At 46.2% G+C, this 26,222-nt stretch overlaps 1 protein-coding gene across 1 annotated transcript in view; it reads left to right on the forward strand.

The window, feature by feature from the left end:
• ASZ1 (ankyrin repeat, SAM and basic leucine zipper domain containing 1) overlaps positions 1-25,404 on the forward strand; it is a 575,076-nt gene extending 549,672 nt beyond the window's left edge. Inside the window, exon 14 of the mRNA XM_077471359.1 lies at positions 24,805-25,404. Within this exon, the coding sequence (XP_077327485.1) occupies positions 24,805-24,966 (162 nt within the window). The 3' untranslated portion in view covers positions 24,967-25,404. The remainder of the gene's footprint in view (positions 1-24,804) is intronic.
• Positions 25,405-26,222: the final 818 nt, after the last annotated feature.

A 26,222-nucleotide genomic window follows, 5' to 3' on the forward strand; every position in this document is an offset into this window, starting at 1 on the left:
TTCCATTGGTTGTCAAAGCTCACTCGGGTCCCATTTTTGCCAGCTAATAGTGATTTTAAAATGTCATTTTGTCTGGTAATGTCAAGTACCTCAGATATTGGGGACTCTGTTTGATTTCCAATTTCTGGTGATCAATAATCTAGCCGCCAATAGGATATGTGTGACTACTGTTCGGCAACAAGGAGGGAAGCTCTCAATGCTTAGATTCAAGACCGCTAACTCGGGATTCAGTGGTGTCAGAATTCCTGAAATGCGTGAGATACACCGAAACACACTACCCCAGAAACTGGAGAGGAGTTTACAAAACCAGAACATGTGTGAGATGTTGCCTACCTCACCACAACCTCTCCAACACAAGGGGGAGTTGGATGCTGAGATTTTTGCCATGAGGTACGGTGTCAAGTACCATCTCAGGGCTATTTTTTGTGAACGCTCCCAATGGTTCACGCATCTGGAGGCTCTATATATAGTTGGTAATGCTTTTTGCGACTCAGACGGGGCAAAATTCTTATGAAAGTCTGACGACCATTTAATGTAAGGACGGGAGTTAGTGAAAGTAAGTTTGTTTTGAAAAGCAGAGTAGAAAAGAGATATCCCTTTAGGAGGGGGAGGAGATTTTGTGTAAAATCGCCAGTTTGTCAAGAATATAAATGTGAGGGGACCCTAGTGATTTGAGGAAATGCGTGGCTTGTAAATATCTGTAATAGTCCGTAGGGAGCCGGGCAAATTCTTCTCTTAACTTAATATATTTTTATTGATACTTTTTCAAATATAGTTAACAGTGTTATACACTATATAAAACTATATAAAACGGGTTACATAGCAAGCTAGCTAATACAATAATGAAGCTATAGCCCGCCTGCTCGTTAGTACCCGCCCTCAATACACTATTCCCAGTTAGCTGATTTGAACATGGAGTCGGAGCAGGGAGGCCCTTCCGCCCCGGAGGTCCCAACCTCTGAAGACACGCCGATGATCCTACTTGCCATTGAAAACAGTAGATCCTCACTACTGACCCGTATTGACAAGCTCACAGAGGAATGTAATTGCATACGGGCTGACCTAGACAAGTTTAGAGGCTGCCTCACAGAATCTGAATCGCGTATATCAGCTGCGGAGGACCTGACCGCTAATCATGATCACCGCATCGAGGCGCTGGAGGGCACGGTTAAAATGTTGGTGGCTAAATCCGACGATCCGCCTAAGGAGGAACAATGTGCGAGTACTTGGATTGCCGGAGGGATCCGAGGGAGATCGTCCTGCGGAATTTGCTGAAGCCTTCTTTAAAGGCATCCTGGACCTGACCCCTGTCTCGCCGACCTACGTGGTGGAACGGGCACATAGAGTACCGACTGGCCGTCGCCCACCTGGGGCGCCACCTAGACCGTTCCTAGTACGGTTCCTTAACTATCGGGATCGGGACCGCATCCTAAGTGAAGCCAGGAAACATCCAAACCTCAAGTATGAAAACGCCGAAATACATCTATATCCCGACTTCTCGGCGGATCTACAGAAGAAGAGGAAAACCTTCCAGGACATCCGTCGGCGCCTCAGGGAAAAGGGCCTTCCTTACCGTATGCTATATCCGAGCCGGCTACGTGTGGTGCATGCGGGCACTGCAAAGTTCTTTGACTCCCCGGAGGAGGCGGACTCCTGGTTCTCTACCCTGCGGTAGGGCGTCCTTGTCTGCAGTGGTTCCGGGTGCCAGGCTGATGCATGTTTCTGTCCTACGAAGGCCTTACTCCTCTACAGTATTACCTCATATGCTCCTGTTTCATCGTTTTGGTGTTTTTGCATCCTGAAATAAACGGAGCAATAACGATTGGAAGACGGTTACACTTGGGGACGCTATCAGCTCCCCCTCTCCTTTTTTTTTTTTTTTGATTCTTTGTGTTTTCTTTTTCTTTTGTTCGAGTCTGTCTCCAACTTAAGTACTGTCATCGCATCACCTAAGAGTAGAGGACATAGAACTACCTAGTTCTCCTCGCCCAGCGATTAGGTTTTGGTAACGGACTGTTCCTGTTTTTTGTTTGGGGATGAAGCAGACCTACCTCAATGGTTCTGGCGGGTTGGCAGGGGTTGTTTTCTTGCTGCTAAATTATCGTACTTTAATGCTATATATTTACTTGGGTACATGCACTATTTACTACGTGTGGGTGTTGGTTGGCACATACTGCTATGGGTGTGGCAGGTCGGAGGGTGGGGAGACAGGGCAATTGGCTCTTCCCCCTTCATCCGATGGGCTGCTCTATTATCTATATATGTATGTACGGGATGGAGCTTAAACTGATGTCCTGGAATGTGCGTGGCCTGAATAGTCGTTTCAAGAGAGCACTTATGTTTAAGTATTTACAAACGCACAAGCCACACATTCTTTTTCTACAAGAAACCCATCTGACGGGTAGTAGACATTTGGCCCTACGCAGGAGGTGGGTGAGACAGTCCTTTCATGCCACATATTCTAATTATGCCAGAGGAGTGTCCATTCTCCTAAATAGATCCCTTAATTGCCAGGTTGAACATGTTATCTCGGACCCGGGGGGCGGTTTGTCATATTGCTGCTGTCTATAGAAGCCCAGCTGTTTGCGGTTGTGAACATCTATGTTCCACCCCCTTTTTCGACATGCTTCACGTGGTGTATGACAGGTTGGCTCCTCATATGGTCACGAGACTTCTTATAGCGGGAGATTTTAATGGCATTCTGGATAGGACTTTGGATACTTCCAATCCAACTAGACTTCCGGACACAGATTTGGAGCAATTGGCCACGGCCCTGCAGCTCACGGAGGTCTGGAGGTGGAAAAATCCACAGGAGAGGCTCTTCTCCCACCTGTCTGCGGTCCACCGCTCAGGCTCCAGAATAGACCTGGCCTTTTGCTCTCCGGCTATGCTTCCAATTGTAGCCTCGGCAACATACTTGCCGGTGGGAATTTCAGATCATTCCCCTCTGGAGGTCATTCTGCAGCTTGGGGGGGGGGGGGGGGGGCAGGGGTAGCTGGAGACTAGCGACTCGCTGGCTGCAGGATGAGCGGGTGGAGGAGAATATGCGAGGGAAGATTGCTCAATATTGGGACTGTAATGATAATGTGTCCACCCCACAGATCACCTGGGATGCCTTCAAGGCAACTATAAGAGGGGATTACATATCGGCAATAAAGGCTGCCAGGGTGGACTGTGCCTCAGAGACCAAGGACCTGGAGTCCAATGTGTCTATGGCAGAGGGGGAGTTTGTGTCGGATCCTTCTCCTGGGACATATTCCTCCCTGGCACGGGCTCGGAGGGAGCTGTCTCTACACTTATCTAATGAGACAACCTCCTCGGAGTGGTCACTCAGAGCCAGGATATTTGAGTCAGGGGACAAGAATGGGAGGCTTTTGGCCGGTCTGGTGGCTGACCCCAAATTTCAAACGGTTGTACCCATGATACATACTGCGACAGGGGGTGTGACTTCTAACCCAGCTGACATCCTTAATGAGTTTCAAACGTATTATTCCTCATTGTATAGATCCACCACTGAGCAGTTGTCCCCTGAGCACCTCTCATTTCTTCAGGGTCTATCTCTGATGGGGGAGGACGTGGCCCTACTGGAAGCGGACATTTCAATAACTGAAATAGAAGCAGCAATCTGCTCCCTACCTCCTAATAAGATTCCGGGCCCTGATGGGCTTCCAGGTGACTGGTACAAAAGGTACATGGCCGATCTAGTCCCACGACTCCATAAGTTATATGCCCTTTGTTTGGAGACCGGATCTCTGCCTGACTCGATGACACAGGCCCACATAGTTCTGGTACATAAGCCGGGGAAGGATGCCTCCTATTGTTCGGCATACCGTCCTATATCCCTTCTCAATTATGATTTGAAGATACTAACGAAAGTGTTAGCCACCAGGCTGATGGGGATCCTCCCGTTTTTGATAAACATAGATCAGACTGGTTTTATGCCAGGGAAGTCAACGGATGTTAATATCCGTAGAGTCTTCACTCATGTGCAAATCCCTTCTACGGTCCAGGACACCAGGGTTCTAGTGGCCTTAGACCTTGAAAAGGCATTTGACTCAGTGTCCTGGGCCTACATGGAGGAGATACTTAGGTTGTATGGCTTTGGCCCCATTTATAGGAAGTGGATTCAACTGTTATACCAGAAACCAAATGCACAAATTAAACTGGGAGGTGTGCTGTCCTCTTCATTTCTGGTGGAGAGGGGCACCCGACAGGGGTGTCCTCTGTCGCCGGCCCTTATTTCTTTAATGGTAGAACCCTTGGCGGTTGCGCTGCGATCCTCGGGTGACGTTCGGGGGGTGCGGGTGGGATCCTTGGAGGAAAAGATTGCACTGTACGCTGATGATATTATTCTCTTCCTCCGGGATCCCAGCCCGTCCCTCCGGGCGGCGTTGGAGCTTTTGTCGCGCTTTGCGGATGTGTCGGGCCTGAGGGTAAACTGGGATAAGTCCCAAGTTCTGCCAGTGGACCCGGATGCTGGGAGGCTGGCTGACCCATCACTTCCGCTACAGTGGGCGGAACAAATTAAATATCTTGGTATCATCATTTCTCCCAGGGTACAGGACTTTTGTAAACTTAATCTTCTTCCCATCCTACAAACCACACAGAATAGGCTTACAGTGTGGGCCAACCTCCCCCTTACGCTAATAGGTCGAATTAATTTAATTAAAATGAAATTGCTTCCCCCTCTCCTATACGTAATGCGCCATTCTCCAACGTGGATACCCAAAATTCTTTTTCGGCGACTAGACTCTCACATCTCCAGTTTCTTGTGGGGCACCACGCCTCCCCGATTCCGCTTATCCATACTACAGAGACCTTGGACGCAGGGGGGCCTGGCATGTCCTAATTTTTTTCTCTATTTCATAGCGGCGATGCTCACGCACCGTCATGGCTGGCTTACCTCGGATGCCACCAACGCAGCTGTTGCCTTGGAGGCCTCCATTGTGGGCTCTTTTGAAGCACTGCGGAACGTTTTATTTAAGGGCCCTCGAGCTCTGCATCCTCTCACCGCCGCGATGAGGACGGTGCTGAGGGTGTGGTCTGGGGTGTGTGGCCACCGGCCGGCTGGGCCCCGAGTGCTCTCTCCTAATACTCCATTGTGGCTCAATCCCTCCCTACCTGAATTCTACTCTATTCCGGATCCGATTGTGTGGGTGTCGAGGGGCGTTCGGTGTCTACACCACGTTTGCGAGAATGGTACATTACTGACATTTGATCAGCTTAAATCTAGGTTTGACTTACCCAATGTGTACTTCTTCCGGTTCCTGCAGCTTTGCCATGCATTTGGAACTCAGTTTAGTAGTTCGCCCCTAACCTTATATCAGTCTAATATGGAGTCGCTTCTGCGTCAGGAGTCGCTGCTTAAACCATTATCCACGATATACAAGGCTTTGCAGCCCTCAGGTCATAGTGGATTAGAAAGACTTAGGGAATTTTGGGTGGCGGAGCTGCCGGGACTGGGAGGACATTTGTGATTTGATTTCCTCAAGAGATCGGCTAATTCAATTTAAATACAACATACATTTTATTACACCCCATGTAGACTTCATAGGATTTACCCTGACTCTTCATCACAGTGCTGGCGCTGTGGAGCGGATTTGGCGGGGTACATTCATTTGATTTGGGCTTGCCCCGTGGTACAACGGTACTGGTCACAAATACTCTCTTTTATTACTGAGCTGACAACGATCCCTATACCTCAGACGGTAGAGATGTGTCTGCTTGGGTTGGTGGACGCTTTGGTTCCCTCGCGGGCAGTCCGCACATTGCTGGGGCTGCTGCTTTTCTATGCGAGGAAACTTGTTGTGCTCCGGTGGAGGGCCCCCACGGCGGCCCTCACCCTGAGTGCATGGAAATCATTAGTTAACCTTGCAGTGCCATTGTACAAGAAAGCATATTTCATCCGGGATGCCCTCAGAAGTTTCAGAAGGTTTGGAATATCTGGTTGGAGTCTGAGACAACGGTTGGGGGGCAGGACAGCCCTGTTGGGTTATCAACCCAATCTATCCAGTAGACAACTCCTCTAGTAAGCTTTCTCTAGGGTAGCGTTTGGGATGCCCGAGTGTCCGGTTGACACCCACTTGTAGACCTTTGTTGGTAGACTGCCTGTAGTGCATCACTAAGCTTAATGTTAATTACTGGGAATTACATTATTACATAGCAGCAAGCTATGGGGTTTGGTTGTTGTATGTTCTTTGGGTTAGGCTGATTTTTAGGTGCTATGCCTTACCTGTTGTGTTGTATTGTTCGACCGGGGAATGCCCCAAGGCTCTGTACTTTTCTCTTTTAAAACAAATAAAAAGAATAAAAAAAAAGGGGGGGGATGTAATTGGCATCTGCTAGTTTAAGGGGGTCAGCTGTAATTTGCAATCCTAGGTAGGGTATACTCGACTCTGTCCATGTATAGGGAAAGCCATTTTGTAAACTGAGTTGGAGTTGAGAGGGAAGGTTTAGGCCTAGGATGAGGGATTTTGTGAAGTTTACCTTGTAGTAAAATATGCGACTAAAATCATTGAGGATAGAGGGGGCATGTGACAGGGAAGAATGTGGGGAGGATAGGAAAAGGGTGATGTCATCTGCAAAGAGGCTTATATTATGGGATTTATCTAATAACATAAAACCTGGTATGTCAGGATGGGTTCTAACTTTTTCAGCAAGGGGCTCTGTGAGGAGATTAAAAATGGAGGGGGACAGGGGTCAGCCCTGTCTAGTCCCATTGGATAAAGGGGAGGAAAGCATATTGGAGGTGAAAACCTGGGCACAGGGGGAGGAGTATAGAGCCAAGACCGCAGACAGAATGGGACCTGAGAACCCAAATCTACCAAGAGTCTGGAACATGTATCCCCAGTGTATCCTGTCGAATGCCTTCTCCGCGTCCAAAGACAGCAGCAGAGAAGGCATCTGACAGGATCTAGCATAGTGCAGAACATTAACAACCCTCCTTGTGGCGTCTGACGCCTGCCTTCCTTTTGTGAAACCAGTTTGTTCCGGTTTGATCAGGGATGGAAGGATAGGAAGGAGCCTATGGGACAGGATTTTGGCAAATAATTTCACATCAGTATTTAATAGAGAAATAGGCCTGAAGTTAGCTGGAGTAGTGGGGTCTTTCCCAGGTTTTGGGATGGTAACTATAAATGCCTTAAGCATTTCGGAGGGGAACGAGGCAGATGACACAGCTTCAGAGTAGACTGCTTTTAGAGCCGGGGAGAGGATCTGAGAGGAAGTCTTGTAGTAACAATTCGGGAGTCCATCAGGACCTGGGGACTTCCCATTTGGGAGAGTTTTGGTAACCCGTCGGATCTCAGGTTCCGTGATAGGCGAGTTGAGGGTCTCCAGTTCTTGTGTCAGGGTGGGGAGTGTGAGATTAACAAAGAATTTTTGAATGTCATCCTCAGTAGGTTGTGGGGTAGATGGGTCATTTTTTAGATTATACAAAGAGGAATAGTAATCTGCAAAGGAGTTTGCAATATCCATGGGGTTATATAATTTACTATTATCTGATTTACGAATTAAGAAAGGAATGTTAGTTTTAGTTTTACGATCTTTCAGTCTCTGGGCTAATAATTTACCGGCTCGATTGTCGGATGAATAGTGGGACAATTTCAGGGATTGGACATGTTTGTCGTATTGCTCTAGCAATAGGAGCCTGAGATCCGAATGTAATTTGTTCAATTTATGCATCACAGTATAGTCCGTGTCAGTTTTATTTTGGGCCTCTAGTTGTCTAATATCAGAGAGAAGGGAATCTAACTTTTGTGTCCTCTGCCTTTTTGCCCGTGAGCTCATTTGAATAAGAATGCCTCTTATAAAAGCCTTATGGGCACACCACATAGTAAATGGACTAGACACAGAAGCGATATTAAAAGAAAAATATTCCTTCAGGTGTTTAGTAATGAAGGCAACTTGCTGCGGCTGTTGAAGAAGGCGGGAATTGGCACGCCAGACACTTGCAGGGGTCAGAGGACGCTCCCCATCCACCATAATGGACACGGGAGCGTGGTCCGACCAGGTAATATCGTGAATGGACGAAGATGAGATTCTTTGCAGCAGCAGATTGTCAGTCAAATTAAATCTATATGGGAATACGAGTTGTGTCTGGAGGAGTGAAAAGAGTAATCTCGTTCGGTAGAGTGTTGGCAGCGCCAGACATCGTGCAGTTCCTCAGCGTGGAGCAGAGGTTGCAAAGTAGGTAGGGAGCGTTGTGATTTAGAAGTTGTGTCCATTTTGTAGTTGGCTGTGATATTGAAGTCTCCGCACACTATCAAGTCACCTCGTTTTAGTAAATCTACTTTGCGGAAAAGTTTTAAAAAAAAACGTAGTTGATGAATATTGGGTGCGTATGCGTTGACTATTGTATAAGGTTTGTTATTGAAACTGCCCACTAGGGCCAGGTATCTTCCTTCAGGATCAATATAAGTCTCCTGTAATGAGAAAGCAACTGAGTCTTTTATGGCGATTAGTACTCCTTTCTTTTTTGTAGAGGCAGAGGCCCTGAAGACATGTGGGAATCTGTTGTGCTTAAAAGTGGGTTCACTGGAGGATGACCAGTGTGTTTCCTGAACACACAGGACATCAGATCCCAGCTTGAGAGCCTCCCTCCATAGCGAGGCACGTTTGGCGGGGTGGTTCAGACCACGAACATTAAAGGAAGTTACTGTAATTGACATATTTCAAGTAGAGAGGAATGCCATATAAAGTACCTCAGGGAATCCAGGGCTGCTCCATAGAAGCCAAGATCGGCAGGTTGATGTAGATATCGAATAGATCGTCTCCTTGGGTAAACCATCCTTATCCATCTCCGAGGGGTGGTAATAGAAAGCAAAAGGGGTAGGTGAGAGAAAAGCTAAAGTCAAAAAGGAACAAAGAATCAACTGGTAAAGAGATAAAAAGGTAGATTCCGTCCGGAATCTGGTGGCATGTGAACTGCACATATTTGAGAACGGGGAGACTCACGGGCTGAGAGCTCCAAGGCGAAAGGGATCTTGTTGATCAACTAGCTGGATAAGTTTAACCGAGGCAGTTAGTTGTCAGTTTTCTTGGTATGTCTTTTGCGAGATACAACTTGCCAATCGTCGCTGGTATTCAACGTTGAGGCAGCCGGGGTATTGTCAGAGATTTGGGCTGGTAGGATATCCCACGTACGAAGCAAGTCTAAGCCTTTCGGCTAAGTTGGAGATTACGGATACCCTGCCCTCTCGTGTAACAATAAGTTTGGTTGGGTACCCCCATCTGTACAAAATATTATGGTTCCTAAGTACCTTAGTAACCGACAAGAGGGACTTGCATTTTTGCATAGTATATTACGAAAGATCCGCAAACAGTTAGATAGTGGAGTATTGCTCCAGGGGATTGGAATTCTTGCGGTAAGCCGCCATGAGATGCTCTTTTACGTGGTAGAAATGCACCCTCATCAGAACATCTCTGGGGGTGTTGTCTGGGAGGTGGGACGGTTTGGGCAGGCGGTGGATCCGGTCGATGACCAGTTCAGTAGCCGGTACTGAGGGTAGAAATGCCAGCATAAGATCCTTGGCATATTGATGTAGATGGGCAGGTAGAACCGTTTCAGGCACGCCACGCAGCTTAACATTATTCCTGCGAGACCTGTCCTCGAGGTCGGCGAGCTTAGCTTTGAGCCAGGCCACTTCGTCTGCCTGATCGTTATGGCAGTCTACCAAAGTATTGTAAGAGGACGCGTATTCTCCCATCTTTTTCTCCACATGGTCAATTCTGCCCCCAGTTCATTTACTTCAGACTTGAAATTTCTCATGCATTCCATCAGATCTGAGTGCAATGAACCGCATAGGGAGATTAACATATCTTTTAAAGTAGTATCAGATATAGGCTGGTTCTCGGTAGGGAAGGAGTTAATGGTGTCAGCTAGTTCTCTCGTGTCATCTAGAGAGCCCTGATGTGCACTGACCTTATCTCCCGGTGGATCATTCGTCAAGCGGGGCCTCAATTTAACTGGGCTGCATGAGAGAGGGGTTGAGGCAGCAGGAGAGTGCCGCTGGGAGTCTCTGTCCGATCCCAGGCTTGGCGTCGCAGATGGGGACCTGCCTGCAGGAGATGAAGATCCGCCGCTGGCGCCATCTTGGATATCGCGCCCTTTGGTAGTGAAGAAATCCCGGAGTTTCTTCGGCTGTGTATTGTTAGCCCTCTTGCGGGTCATCCTTGGAGGATGAGCGATAGTTTAGCCCCGTGTCGGTGTAGGCAAAGCTGAGATTCGCTGCCTCGAAGTGTGCTGTATCCCTTCGCTGGAGCGGAGCTCTCGGGTTAAGCGTGCATTGCGCTGCGCGCTGGCCACGCTCCCCCAAACTGAACAGTTTTTTATAGCATCGGGGCACCTGCCGTTTATTACTCAAACTACCTAACCAGCATCAACAACACTTATATGGTGATCACTGCTGACTGGGTGAAAGGGTTAACTAGGGGGCAATCATGGGGTTAAAACCTTTTATTAAGTAGTAAATGGGGGTATCTGACGCTATAAAAACCTGACAGTGGGAGTGCGCATGCGCGAGGGTTCCAATATGGCCGCTTAAGCCGGGAGCGCCACGCCGTCTCTCCAGCACTGCTAGCAGGCCACCCAGCCCAGCTACCGGATCCACACACTGGAACTCCTTCTTTCCGGTGATAACCCCGATCTCACTCCGGCGATCCAGGCCGGCCGCAGACCCCGAGGAGGCCGAGTATTAACCACTTAACAACCGCCCATTGCCGATTAACGGCTTCAGGGCGGTTGTTTAACTTTGAGAGGCCGTTAATTAACGGCCTCCCAGAATTCTGCTCTCGCGCGCCCCCTGGGGCGCGCACACGAGATCATCCGTGACCGCCGGGTCCAGTGGACCCGGCGCATCACGGTAAACGGCCGCTCGTCGCGGCCGTTTACCACGTGATCGCTCCGTCAAATGACGGAGTGCTCACTTGTAAACAAACCGATCGGTACAGCGGAGGGGAAAGAGATCAGTGTTAGCAGCGATGTGGGCTGCATCTGCAGTGCCCACATCGCTGCTCACCGAATTTAACCCCTCAGTTCCCTGCAAATACACTGCAATACCCTGCAAATACTCTGCAATACCAGCCATTACTCTGCAATACCAGCCATTACTCTGCAATACCAGCCATTACTCTGCAATACCAGCCATTACTCTGCAATACCCTGCCATTACTCTGCAGTACCCCCGCCATTACTCTGCAGTACCCCCGCCATTACTCTGCAGTACCCTGCCATTACTCTGCAGTACCCTGCCATTACTCTGCAGTACCCCCCAATACTCTGCAGTACCCTGCCATTACTCGGTGATACCCTGCAATACCCAGCCATAGACGCCCCCCTCACCGCCCTCCGGTGCTTCTACCAACTCGCCAATACGATGAAAGCCAGAATCTTTTTTTTTTTTTTTTTTATTTCAGGCTTCCCAGCCTAGAGGGGAGATGTGGGGTCATATTGACCCCCAGATTTCACTGTAAAGAGGACCTGTCATCCCATATTCCTATTACAAGGGATGTTTATATTCCTTGTAATAGGAATAAAAGTGATCAACAATTTTTTTGGGGGGAAAAAAATGTCAAACTAAAATAAATAAAGTAAAATGAACAATAAAAAAAAAAAAAAAATTGAAAGTGCCCCTGTCCCCATGTGCTCGCATGCAGGAGCGAACGCATACATAAGCCCCGCCCACATATGAAAACGGTGTTCAAACCACACATGTGAGGTATCGCCGTGAACGTTAGAGCGAGAGCAATAATTCTAGCCCTAGACCTCCTCTGTAACTCAAAACATGTAACCAGTAAAAAAAAATTAAAGCGTCGCCTATGGGGATTTTTAAGTAGCGACGTTTGGCGCCATTCCACGGGCATGTGCAAGTTTGAAGAGTGACATGTTCGATATCTATTTACTCAGCATAACTTCATCTTTCACATTATGCAAAAATTGGGCTAACTTTACTGTTTTTTTTTTTGTTTTTTTTAAGCACAAAAAAACGCGTTAGAAAAATTGCTGCGCAAATACCGTGTGAGATAAATATTTGCAATGACCAACATTGTATTCTCCAGGGTCTTTGCTAAAAAAAAATATATAATGTTTTGGGGTTCTGTGTAATTTTCTAGCAAATAAATGATGATTTTTACATGTAGGAGAGAAATGTCAGAATTGTCCTGGGTGCTCCAGAACGCCTGATGGCGCTCCCTGCATTTTGGGCCTCTGTATGTGGCCACACTGTGTAAAAATCTCACACATGTGGTATCGCCGTACTCGGGAGTAATAGCAGAATGTGTTTTGGGGTGTAATTTGTGGTATGCATATGCTGTGTGTGAGAAATAACCTGATAATATGACAATTTTGTGGGGAAAAAAAAAAGGAAAAAAAAATCTTGATTTTCCAAAGAATTTTGGGAAAAAATGAAAACTTCAAAAAACTCATCATGCCTCTTACTAAATACCTTGGAATATCTTCTTTCCAAAAAGGGGTCATTTGGGAGGTATTTGTACTTTTCTGGCATGTTAGGGTCTCAAGAATTGAAATAGGCCATCAGTACTTCAGGTGTGATCGATTTTCAGATATTGGCACCATAGCTTGTGGACTCTATAACTTTCACAAAGACCAAATAATATCCACCAATTTGTACTTATTTTTACCAAAGATATGTAGTAGTATAAATTTTGGCCAAAATTTATGAAGAAAAAATTACTAATCTGCTAAATTTTATAACAGAAACGAAGAAAAATTCATTTTTTCACAGAATTTTCGGTCTTTTTTCTTTTATAGCACAAAAACTAAAAAAACTGAGAGGTGATTAAATACCACCAAAAGAAAGCTCTATTTGTGTAAAAAAAAGGACAAAAATTTCATATGGGTACAGTGTTGCATGACTGAGTAATTGTCATTCAAAATGTGAGAGCACCAAAAGCTGAAAATTGGTCTGGTTATTAAGGGTGTTTAAGTGCCCAGTGGTCAAGTGGTTAAACCACGGGGTGTACCAAGATGGCCGCTGGAGTCTAATAACCCACGAGGGGACGCTTTCACCGCACCAGAGGCTCAAACGGACGCTTTCAGAGGTACCCCTTACCCCCCTCCCCACTAAGACTCCTTTGTATGCACAGAACGGGCGCCAGGAGGAGCTTGCAGAGGGAATTTAGCTCCACCACACAAACAGAGTCACAAGATGGCCACCGCAGCTGCTGCAGCCTCTCAGCCCTCTCCACAGCACCTGGAATTGACTCCAGATCACATCTGTCCTAGCTCCGGCAATTCTTCACTTTACATCAGGGCCACACTGCTTGGGGTCCCCTGCCCAGACCCCATCCCCTGCCTCGATGGAATCACTACTTAAGCAAGCCTTTGGGGATCAGGCCTTATCCCCGGCTGCCCCCCCACCTTGATCACCTCTGGCCCTCAAGGTCCAGCCACACAAATCTCCCAGTTATCTCTGGAAGATCTATTTATCAAGTTCTCAACACTCCTGGACAGGGGTTTCGCTGTGAATGCAGCAGCCATCACAGGAGAAATCGGAGCTGATTTGCAAAATATAGGATCCAGGATGGATGCCATTGAAGACAAAATAGAACAAACCTCGGCAATTTCCTATCAAAACACTGGTCTCATTCAAACAATACAGGATCAATTAGACACCGCATTCACACGCATCGATGACCTGGAAAAGGTCTAGGAGACTGAAGTTCAGAATCAGAGGCCTACCAGAATCTGTTACAGATGTCGCAACACAGTTTTTAATCCGGGCTCTGGACCCCAACATCCCAACAACTCGCCTGGAGCTAGACAGAATCCACAGAGTTATGGGACCCCCCAGGAAGGACGGGTCTCCCAGAGACATCATTGCTAAACCCCTTTACTACGCTGCGAAGGAGGCGGTGATGAAACAAGCTAGAACCCTCCCACAAATCTCCTGCCAAGGACATCCAGTGCTAGTATTTGCAGACATCTCCCCCGCTACCATCCAAAGGAGAAGATCCTTGAAGCCGCTCTTGTTGGCTATGGCCCAGAAGGACATTAAGTACAAATGGGCCTTCCCGTTTGCTGTACGATTTATATTCAAGGACCAGCGCTACTCCTTTTCCACAATCGACTCTGGAGAAAAGCTACTTCTGAAATTGAATGTGATTGCGCAAGAAATGGAAATGGAAGCTGCCGCTCCCACCTCAAGCCCCAACAAACATCCTCCACCGACTGGGTCTCCAAATCCACTGTAGAGTAAAACCAAATCCAGAAGATCTTCCAACCATGGACCCCCTTGAACTACTTATGCCCCTGTTCTCTGACTCTCCTCAGGGTTGAAGTTCCTAGAAGTCTCTTTTCTTGGACCTTGGAGGCCAGAAGGCCACCCAGTCCCCCCTCAATGGGGGCACTGATGCCATCTTGTTCCCCCTAGCCAAAGGGGCCATATTCTTCCTTTTTACCTAATTACTCCCCCGCCGGGACTTGGATTATATTTTTTTCCTTTCCAGTCCCCCCCCCCCCCCCTTTTTTTTGTTGTAATTACAATCTTATTCCTGATCATAGTTATTGAGGCTTGAAGCCTCTTGGGTGGCATACTTAATGTTATAATGTCTAAACCTGTTGGCTTTTGTCTAGCTATTTAGTTCATTGTTTAAAACCAGCGGGTTAATGAGTGCTGGGGCGCCGGTGTGAGCCACATGTGCCGCCTCCTACCTTTTCGACTACCTAGGTTGTCGGAGAGGTCGGACGACCAACCCTAGGTTTGGCACTTCTCTTATGTATCTCACAATTGACTGTGAGATGACCACAGTCCCCTTTCCTCCCCCCTGGTCTCCTTTTCACCAGGGGGGGGGGGACACTATTTTTCCAACTTGGATCTATATCTTTCTTCCCTCTCTCCTCCTTCCTACCCCGGAGCATCACTCACTCACTTTCTATTTTTCAGATTCGACGGAGATCCGACTTGTCACAAGGGTCAACACAGTCGACGAACGACCACGAACATCTCAGCTAATGCCACCTCCTTTACTCCCCGGAAGGGTAAGTGATGTACCTATCAGTAGCTCTCCCCACCTAGGTGTCCATGGCTGATCATGCAAAACATACCTGGAGGGTATTCTCACAATGTACAGGGTATAAACTCTCTCCTCAAGCGTAAGAAAATCTTTAACTCGTATAAATCTTCCAAAATAGATATCCTTCTTCTACAGGAAACCCACTTCCCTATTAAGTATAATCCCACTTTTTTACACTCTCAATACAATAAATTCTTCCTTGCCAATGCAGCCAATAAGACCAAGGGGGTAGCAATAGTGTTCGCCAAATCCTGTAACTTTCAAGTACTATCCGAAACCAAAGACCCCAATGGTTGATATCTACTGGTGAAAGGCACATTAGATGGCCACCTTCCAATCCTACTCGGGGGGATTCCAATGCAGCTTTTGACCAGGGACTGGATAAAACTAGACCCTTGGGAACACAACTCACCCGTCCCTCTAATGAAAGCCTCAAACTAGCGAAATTAATACACGAACAGGGATTGGCAGACGTCTGGAAAGAACTGAACCCCACCAAAAGAGATTATACCCACTTCTCCCATTCCCACAATACTTACGCCAGAATTGATCATCTTCTAGTAAAATCCTCATCTATCCCTCATACTCCAATCGAAAATTATTGAATCCACCCTGTCAGATCACTCTTTGGTGGTCATGAATATCCGATCCCACTACAACAGACCGGGCCAGAAACAATGGAGGCTCAATGAGTCCATTCTCTCAGATCCCGTTAGGGTCTCAATGCTAGACGATTCCATTAAGGAGTATTTTAAATTTAATGACCGTGAGGACATCTCAGCGGAAACACTTTGGGCGGCCCATAAAGCCTTTATCAGGGGAGAACTCATCAGACTGTCATCTAACATAAAAAAAGAAGGAGAAGCAGATATCAAGAAATTAGAAAAGGAATATGAGTCCCTTAAGACACGACATAAACAAAATCCCGACCACACTTTGCTCCCCCAACTGGACAGGATCAGGCTGGAACTGAACCTAGTCCTAACTGCCAAGGCCGGAAAACAAATAAGATGGTCTCAAAACCGATTTTATACACACGGTGATAAAATGGACTCCATGTTAGCTGCTAAATTGTCACCCAGACTCAAAACGCATGCGTTACCAAAGAGTCTAATCCCCGGACAAGGCCCCACAGCTAACCCCTCAAAAGATACTCGACGCATTCTCGGAGTTCTACAATAAACTATACTCACCAAACCCAGCCCCTTCTGACCACTCCATCTACGCATTTCTAAACGGCTTGCCTATCCCACAACTCTCTCCGGATCACAGAGATAGCCTTGAAGCTCCTTTTACAACAGAGGAGGTCTTAGCAGCAATCAAATCCCTAAAAACGGGCTCGGCCCCTTGGCCAGATGGCTTATCCAATCCTTATTACAAAAAATTTGCTGACACCATAGCCCCTTATCTATCCAAATTTTTTAACCACGCTTCGAAGGGAAACCCACTTGATCCTCAGCTGAATGCAGCGTTGATAGCCGTCATTCCAAAACCTGACAAGAACCCGGAAGAGGTCGGGAACTATCGCCCTATCTCTTTGATCAATTGCGATGTCAAAATACTGACCAAAATCCTAGCCACTCGGATGGCAGATTTCATTAATGCATACATGCACAAGGATCAAGTGGGTTTCATTCCAGGCAGGCAGGGCCCAGACCAGATAAGGAAAACTATTGACATTATGTCTATTCTTCAAAAGAACTGGGATGGTGGCCCCAAACAATCGGGCATGCTACTCTCGCTAGATCTACAGAAAGCCTTTGATTCGGTCTCATGGCCCTACGTTTTTGCCATTCTCCGCATATGGGGCTTCGGACAGCGTTTTGTAGGCCTAATACAGGCACTTTACTCTACCCCCCACAGCAAGGGCCCGAATTCAAGGCTTTTACTCTAAACCCATTGAAATAAGGCAAGGAACCAGGCAAGGTTACCCATTATCCCCACAAATCTTCGCAATGGCGATTGATACGCTTGCTATAGCTATTAGACAAAATCAAGACATAAAAGGGGTATCCTGCGGCTCTCATATTCACAAATGTGGCCTTTTTGCCGACGATATTATGCTCTTCATCACCTCACCCATAACCACCTTGCCCAACCTATGTTCTCTGCTAGCTACCTTCTCCAATATGTCAGGCCTTCAGGTAAACTACAGTAAATCCCAAGCTCTCAATGTCTCCCTAGAGACCTCCACTGTTGACCTCCTAAAACAGACCTTTAAATTCCACTGGGGCGATTCCTACATCAGATACCTAGGTATTAATCTTACGGCTAAGATGGAGACCTTCTACAATCATAACTATCCCCCGATGTACCGAAAGCTAGAAACAGACCTCCGGACTTGGTCACGACTCCCCATCTCTTGGCTAGGTAGGATACACGCTGTTAAGATGACACTATTGCCCAGATTGCTATACCTGTTCAGATCTCTTCCAATCCCCATTCGCAAGGATCACATCTCTTCCTTCCAAAGCAAAATTCTACAGTTCATCTGGGGTAAGAAAGGGTTTAGACCATCCCGCAGCACTCTTTTTGCCCACAGGAAAAAAGGAGGTGTAGGACTACCGCACCTATTCATATATTATCAAGCAGCTAGGCTAACTCGGATGTCTGTGATTTACTCCAAATATGAGAAACCTGACTGGGTCCACATAGAGAAACAGGCAGTTCCTACTTTCAAAGATAAGGGGGGAATTATATACTTAACATATGTGTATAGATATACTCTTAGTGACCGGTCTACAAACTCAGTGGTATGATAAGTACTAGTTGAACCATATAAAATTAAAGTGCAAATGCGTGCTGACTCTGCTGTGTCCAATTGATATAAGTGCAATGTGGTAATAACCTCAAATCAAAAAAGGAAACGCAATCAGAAAATTCATATAAGTGCCATATAACAGTAAATCAAACTGCGATCAAAAATTCATGCAAAAATAATAATTGATACCAAGTCCTTGTGCATAAAGGAAACTTTCAAAGCCACATAGGATCATTAACCATGCCCCTCAGTAATATCCTGGCTGTCCGTGACACAAGATAAAGTGACCAGTGCAAAAAAGGTGCCGATCTTCAATACAGAAAAAAGTCACATGATAACGCTATACATGTCCCATATTGGTGTCATAGGTGGCAATGGTACCAGATAAAGTTACTAGTGCAAACAGTGCAAATCTTCAATGGAGAGAAAAACATTCGTCCCTGGTGCTATGGTAATGTGAATGCTCTCACCAGAACTTGTACCCCTGTGGGGTTGGATGGGCTTTCACAGTGTGAGCCACTGTGCTGCTGCTGGTGCACTGAGATGTTCACTCTTCCGTTCACATGGACTCCATTATTAAATGCATATAAGGGAAAACACATCCATGGTGTAGTATGTTTTGAACAAACTCTTCGTTTATTAAAGTAAAAACCTACTCACATTTAGCAGTAAAAACTATTCACATAAAACTCCACCGGCCACCTCTAGCTATGGAAAGGGTGCACGCAGCGTAGCCACACCCTACGCGTTTCGTCAGAGTGAAGTTTTCTGGGGCGCTTTCACCCTGGACTTCCTACTGTGGACCCCCCAGAAAAATAGACCGGCAATCCTATCCCCGACCCTATCGCACTCATTTAAACTATGGGATTCCTTAAGCTCTTCTGCCTCCTTGGTCTCAACAATCAAACCACTAACTCACATATTTAACAACCCTTGCTTCCCTCCAGGGCGCAATGTGTTAGCCTTCAAATGGTGGGTCGATAAGGGCCTATACACGATAGGACACTTCTTTACGGCAACAGTGCCAATGACCTTAAAACATTGCATCAAAAAACTAGATCTCCTTAAGTCCGAGATATTCCGGTTCCATCAAATTCAACATTTCCTACATTCTCTATGCAAAGGGGAGTCCAACCCCCCGATATTTACAGAATATGAACTTTGGTGCGGTCAAGCCATGGACCAGAAAGGGGGGATCTCCTTGGTATATACATCACTCACCACTCCCATTGCGAAGGCGCCCTATATGGTCGCCTGGGAAACTGACTTTTGTTTTCAATGGCCATTGGAAAAATGGCACTCGATGGGGGCCAAATCCTTCAAAGGCCTGCTTAACACTAACCTTATGGAAGCGGGGACGAAAGTACTAACCAGGTGGTATTACACGCCTGCCAGAATTGCATCAATGTTCCCAACAGCTAGCCCTCTTTGCTTCAGAGTATGCCAGCTCACAGGGTCCATGTCACACATCTGGTGGGAATGCCCAAAAATTTGCCCCTTCTGGAAGAGGGTCTTCAATCTAATTGAAAGTTTGGTTGGATCCCCTATTCCCAGATCCCCCACGGTGGCTCTTCTCAATGACCCGATTCCTCATCTGTCTAAGCCTTCCAGCAGACTTGGTCCAATTTGTGCTTCTGGGAGCCAAAATCTCCATAGCCAGGAACTGGAAGGAACCAGGGGTTTCTTTCACCAAACCTAAGAGAAAGATATCCTGGGTAATGTCTCAGGAGAGGCTGGCCAGCCTGCTGGAGGACTCATCTGATAGATTTATAGCCACCTGGGAGCCCTGGGCCCGATTAATGGGACTATCCAACTTCCCCTACGTGTGATCCCCTCTCATAGAACTGTGAGCGAGTAGTGATGCTCCCCCCTTACCTCCCTCCCTCCTTTTCCCCTCTTCTTCTTCCATTTCGTCTCCACTTTTCCTCTCTCTATCTCCTCTCTGTTTTTAAGGTTAGTCTAGAAAGGACTATATTTATATATAAACGTCTCATAGGCACTGCTAGATTGTGAGCAACCAGAGTACTTATAGACTCGTAAACTTATTTTCTACCCAGCAGATGAGCCGATGAACCTTCAATGGGCTGATAGGCTGGCTAGACAGGTACGCCCTGGTATTGGATAGACACCTTTTTTTCATAAGATTAGGGCGCCGGCCTCCTTCGACACAGAGTGATCCCAATTGGGGTGTCGGGGAAGCTGTGTGGCGACCTGTTCTACATTACTTCCAGTAGTCAAGTTAGTCATTACCAGACATACCTGATTGTTAGGCCACACGGCTGCCCTACAGTTCAGGAGCAGTTCAAACCTGTGAATACTTAACGCCTGTGCCTTATTACATATTCTCTATTTTTTGTATGTATAAATGAGACGTAATGAGGCCAATGTTTAACCACTTCAATACCGGGCACTTAAACACCTTCCTGCCCAGACCAATTTTGAGCTTTCAGCGCTGTCGCACTTTGAATGACAATTGCGCGGTCGTGCTACACTGTACCCAAATGAAATTTTTAGCATTTTTTTTCCACAAATAGAGCTTTCTTTTGGTGGTATTTGATCACCTCTGCGGTTTTTATTTTTTGCTAAACAAATAAAAAAATACCGAAAATTTTGAAAAAAAAAATGTTTTTTTTTGTTTCAGTTTCAAAACTTTGTAAATAAGTAAATTTTCTCCTTCACTGATGGGCACTGATGGGGATACACTGATGGGCAATGATAAGGCGGCACTGATGGGCACCGATGAGGTGGCACCATTGAAGTGGCACTGATGAGTTGGCATTGATGGACACTGATATGTGGCACTGATGGGCGACGTGGATGGGCACTGATAGGTGGCACAAATTGGCACTGATAGCTGGCATGGATGGGCATGGGTAGTCGGCACAGGTGGGCATGGGTAGTCGGCACAGGTAGGCATGGGTAGGCAGCACAGGTGGGCATGGGTAGGTGGCACAGGTGGGCATGGATGGGCACTGATAGGTGGCATGGATGGGCACTGATAGGCGGTACGGATGGGAACTGATAGGCGGCATTGTATTATAATATACTGTACTAATGGATGCCAATCAGTGCCAAACAATAATGCATGCCAATCAGTGATGCCCATTGTGGGCACTGATTGGCATCCATTATGGGCACTGATTGGCATCCATTGTGGCACTGACTGAAATCCCTGGTGGTCTAGGGTGGCATACCTTATCCTGGGCATCCCTGGTGGTCTGGTGGTGTCCCTGGTGGTCCAGTGTGGGCATCCTCGGGGGGGCTGTGCTGATAATCGATCAGCACAGGCCCCCCTGTCAGAGGAGCAGCCGATCGGCTCTCCTCTACTCGCGTCTGACAGACGCGAGTGAGGAAAAGCCGATCACCGGCTCTTCCTATTTACACTGTGATCAGCCGTGATTGGACACGGCTGATCACGTGGTAAAGAGTCTCCGTCGGAGACTCTTTACAGAGATCGTAGTTGCCGGGTGTCAGACTGACACCCCACAACAACGATCGCCGCGATGCGCGCCCCCGGGGGCGCGCAGCGGCTCATAATCCTGATCACGTCATATGACGTCCGATCAGGATTATGAAACCACTTTGCCACCGTCAATTTGTAATAGGGCGGGCGGCAAGTGGTTAATATGCGGATGTTATTCTGTAACAAATAAAAACTTTTGAAAGTAAAAAACCTGACGGTGAACCAAAATAACAGGCTAACTAGCGTCACCACGACACTAATATGCCGTTCAGAAAAAAAGATTGCTTAGTAACACTAGCAACAGGGTGAAAGGGTTAACTGGGGGGGGCGATGGATGAGTTAATCCTTGGGGGGGGGGGGGGGTAGGGGGTTACCCTAGACCTAAAGGGGTCTACCACTAACAGCCCTAACAATTATAACAGTCACAAAATGACATCAATGCCGTGATCAGTAAAAAAATGAAAACTGCTATTGGTGTCACTGTGACGGGGTGATTGGGAGGTGATTTGTGTGCCTACGTGTACTGGTGTTAGTGTGCTGTTGGTGCAATTCATTGTGATGTCTTCTCTCTCGTCGGGCTCCGTAACTAAAAGGCTTCACGAGGCAAGATGACATCACTTTCTCTGCTTCTGTTTACAGTTTCAGGGGCAGAGGAAGCTTCTCATTCGCCAGGAGCGATTGTGAGGGAGAGGCCATGAATCAGTGGCCTCCCGCTCAGGACGGATTGCTCTTGGAACGATGCCGACTGCCTCGGGCACCAGATGGGTCACAATCACGCCCCCCCCCCCACCCATGGGAGGTGAGTAACGTTACAGGTACGTTGCTCTTCCTGCCCATGCCATTCTGCCGACATATGTCAGCGTGAGGCGGTTGGAAAGTGGTTAAGGAATCTGCCTACTAAGTATTGCTGTATTATATGCATATTATCAGGATGCAAAATGTACTCTTCGGATAGAATCTAGTTCCCCAATTTTGTAATTTACAGAGCATTAACCCGAATTTGACATGGGTATGTTTACAGCAATCCCCCCCCCCCCCCCCCCCTTCTCTTTATTCTTTTTACTGTCTGTTGCATGGAACAATACATGGTATGAACACATTGGTATGCTCTACCCCTGTAGATGTGAACAATGTAGTTTGTTTGATGGTCATATAATACTAATAATAATGTGCATGCACACATGCTTGCTTGAATGCACTTGTTCTCTGTGCATGTATTAACCTTCCTTGCTAAGGCACATCTATTTTGAACCAGACATAAGCTGTACTTTTAAATGCTAACATACTTGAATCGCACATATTAACTGTGTGTTTCTGTTATGCTAAAATTGCATAGAGGCATTAGACATTGTTCTATTTACTAATACAAATAATGTTTTACGCTATTTCAGAGGGAAAATGGAGTCCAGAGCATGGGGATATTCTCTTTATTATTGGTGGCTGATTTCTTTGCGGTTTATTTTGTCTAAGGACGGATCCCTTAGAGCCCTTTCACACCGTGCCACCTAGGGCGTCAGCGCTAAAACAGTGTTTTAGCAGCACTAGCGGTCAAAAAGGGGTTAAATCCGCCCGCAAAATGCCACCGGAGGGTATCGCAGTGCTGCCCCATTGATTTCAATGGGGAGCAGCAGTGGAGGACTGGTGGGTTCATCGCTTCAAAGATGCTGCTGGCAGGACTTTTTGTGATACACTGGAGTGGATGGAGCTGCTTTATGAAGGAGCTGTTTTTAGCGCTGTAGCACCTGAAAAACGCTGGCAGTGTGAAAGGGGTCTTACAGTTTATCATGTCTGAGGAAGGGGTGCCTGCACAGCTTCGAAGCATTGCTTTTTAATTCTAGATTTTTCTTTGCTCTTTGAAACAGGCTTGTTCGTGTTCTGGTGACATACCTTATCCAAAATCTCCTTCAGGACACAGTTCATAGGTTCTCCTTTGTCAAGACCTGTGTCTCAATTTATCATATTTAGCAAGTTTCTCTTTACAGTTTGTGTTAGATGGAAGAGTTTTAATTTGGTTTTTGAGTCTCAAAGAGGAAAAAAGGTTAAGTGAATGGCTTTGTGTGTGCATAACAGAAGATATTTCTTGAATAAATCCCAGTGCTGTCATGGTTCAAAAGAGTTCTTGTCCAAATTAAGATTTCTTCTCATCAACCCAGGTACTGAAGTTTCCAAGGATAAGCAACTTGGGGTGGTATACAGCCAACAGTCTTAGGGCCCTTTCACTTGTGCGGACCATTTAGATCCCCCTTTCAGTTTTTTCAGGTGGGCCTGAACGGTCGCTCCATACAGCTCTATGGATGACATGTGCGCTGACATCCGCTCGGCTAAATCCAGAAGGATGGATGTCCTATTTTCCATCCACCTGGTGGATCGGATGAAAACAGACAGAGGCAGTCCGTTTTCATCCAATTCCCCCATAGAGGAGAGCAGAGATCTGACAGGTTTGTCCCTGCACAGTGTGCTGAGATGGACTTGTCATCCTCCGGCTCAACGGGGATCAGCGGATCGATCCCTGCTGAGCAAGCGGATGTCTGATGCCTTATGCTCTTAATGCCTTAGTTTTTCCATCATTAGGTGTCGGTAGATGACATTAGAAAGCTTCTTTATCTATATAGATGTACACCAATGTGTTCAAATGAGTAGGTCGGGTTAGTGTAGAAAGGTCTAAGATTCAATTTAGAATGAAAGTGGATTGCAACTTTCCCACCCTTTAGATTTTTTCCTGGGCAGTAATCTTTTCTTTAGCAGTAAAATACTAAGAAGTTGCTTGGTACTGCTGCTTTTAGGATGGGTCCTGCTTTTTCATCTAGTCTAATTTTTTGTGATGCAAGTTAGGTTACAGGATTTTGAACTAGAGTAGGCACTTGCATTCTTTGCTTTTATTTTTAAAAGATGATTCTTTTGAAAATTATTGTTGTGTATTGAGAAATTTAAATATATATAATATATTATCTTAGTCATTTTTGTCACTTTTTAGGTGTTTTTTGCAGTCAATTTTAAAGGGGTTGCAAACGTAAATGTTTTTTCACTTTAATGCATTCTATGCATTAAGGTGAAAAAACATCTGGCAGAGCTCACCCCTTGAAAATCCCACGTTCGCCCCCACCATTCCTCTTCACCACTCAGCCTGGCCGCTGATTGGCTGGAGTGGATGGATGGAAAGCAGTGCAGCCATTGGCTCGCGCTGCTGTCAATCACATCCACTGACGCGGAGTGCCGGGGGGGGGGGGGGGCAGGCCGTGTGATACAGTGAGCTTCTATAGCCGCCGGCTGTATCACAGGTGCTTCTCACCATGCGAGGGAGCTCGCATAAACGTGAGAAGTACCTGCGGGAAGAAGCAGAGACAGCCGCCGAGGGACCCCAGAAAAGCAGGTTCGGGGCCACTCTGTGCAAAACGAGCTGCACAGTGGAGGTAAGTATAACATGTTTGTTATTAAAAAAAAAAAAAAAATAATAATTTTACAATCCCTTTAATGTTGACAATAATCTGCTATATTTAAATAATGCTGGCTCTGTGGATTTTTAGATCTTTTATGGCCTTTCTTTCAGTTTCAGAATAACCAAGAGAGTAATCTATGCCGTGTGCCCCCTTTGGAAGAACAACAAAGTTGGAGGTGGAGCCGATTCCTAAAGAGGACCACACTGACAATGTTTGGTTTGGGGTTTGTTATCTCAATTGTTTCAGCATTTGTAAGAAGAAACATTACCTAGTAATGGCATTTCACGTTTATAACATATTCCTCTTCGTGAGGTTTGGCAAGTGTTTCCTGTTAAAGAATTTTATTTTATTTTTTTTATGATATAGCAGCACACCAAGCTTCACGATTGTATATCACACTATGCTTCTATATTTTGTGTCCTATTTAGCTTCATCTTCTATCTCACAAGCTATCTTTTGAAAATTAATTAACATTTTCATACCCTACCACATGTTTTAATTTCAGTTTTTTTATTTTTTTGTGGTTCAGTATTTTTCTGTGTTATTTCCTTTTAAAATAGTAAGTTTACTTTATTCTGGGATTGATTTAGTATACAATATTTTTGTATATAGGATATGTGGTGTTGCTTATAGGTACTGCTATTAAAATGTACTTATGCTTTGTGCATGTGTCATTGTTTCCACTTTGTAAAAATAAAGCTTTCCACAGACTTTACTTTTAATAATTACAAATACAGTATACAAAGATCTTGCCTCTTTGAGATATATAAAATAAAAATAAATTTCTCTTAAGACCATTGACGGACACAGCTCTTCTATGTTTTGACAATGGGGTTTTATAGCTCCACCTACATGAGTAGCATTGCCCATAGGGAAACCTTAGCTGGTACAAAGCTGCTATAGGTGAGACCGTTATTTATGCCTAGTGTAAGGAATAAGGGACCTGGTTGCCTTTTTTTTTTTTTTGGATATCTCCATGCTGAGCAACAGGGTGGATAATGTAGATCCAGTGGTCACCCGAGTGTGGCCAGCAAGCACATGCAGAACTTTAGCTAATGTCTTGCAGGGACATACATGATCAGGTACCTACAGTCTGTGTCGCAGTGGTTTCTTGGCCAATAGCCCTTCAGTGGAGAGGAGGATCTCTATCAGGAGCCGTACCTTCATGCTCCGCTGGATCGGGAAGTAGATGGCACTCCCTCTTCCCTCCCAGGAAGTGGTGTGGTGGTGCAGATACTCCCTGAGATGTTCGGTCGGTCATGCAGAGTCCTTTCCTCCCACTACCTAAGGTATCCCTGCCTGTCCTTGATAGAGCTCTTACCTCCTCTGTCTTTCTTGGACTGCTGGGCAGTCCAGTATTTGCATCTTATGGAGGTCTGGAACGCTTCATTGTGGCCACCATGTGGTTTGGGCAGGCAGCAGCCATCTTCCTTGAGATCCAGTGGCCATTTTGGAGTGGACCCTAGAAGTAGAATTGCATGGTGGCTATTTTCTTGTAACCGTGTGGTGGCAGCCATTTGCTTTTTCC

The sequence above is a fragment of the Lithobates pipiens genome, unplaced genomic scaffold, assembly GCF_037356315.1.
Source record: "Lithobates pipiens isolate NorthernLeopardFrog02 unplaced genomic scaffold, aLitPip1_a1.2 Scaffold_8, whole genome shotgun sequence".
Taxonomy (NCBI): domain Eukaryota; kingdom Metazoa; phylum Chordata; class Amphibia; order Anura; family Ranidae; genus Lithobates; species Lithobates pipiens.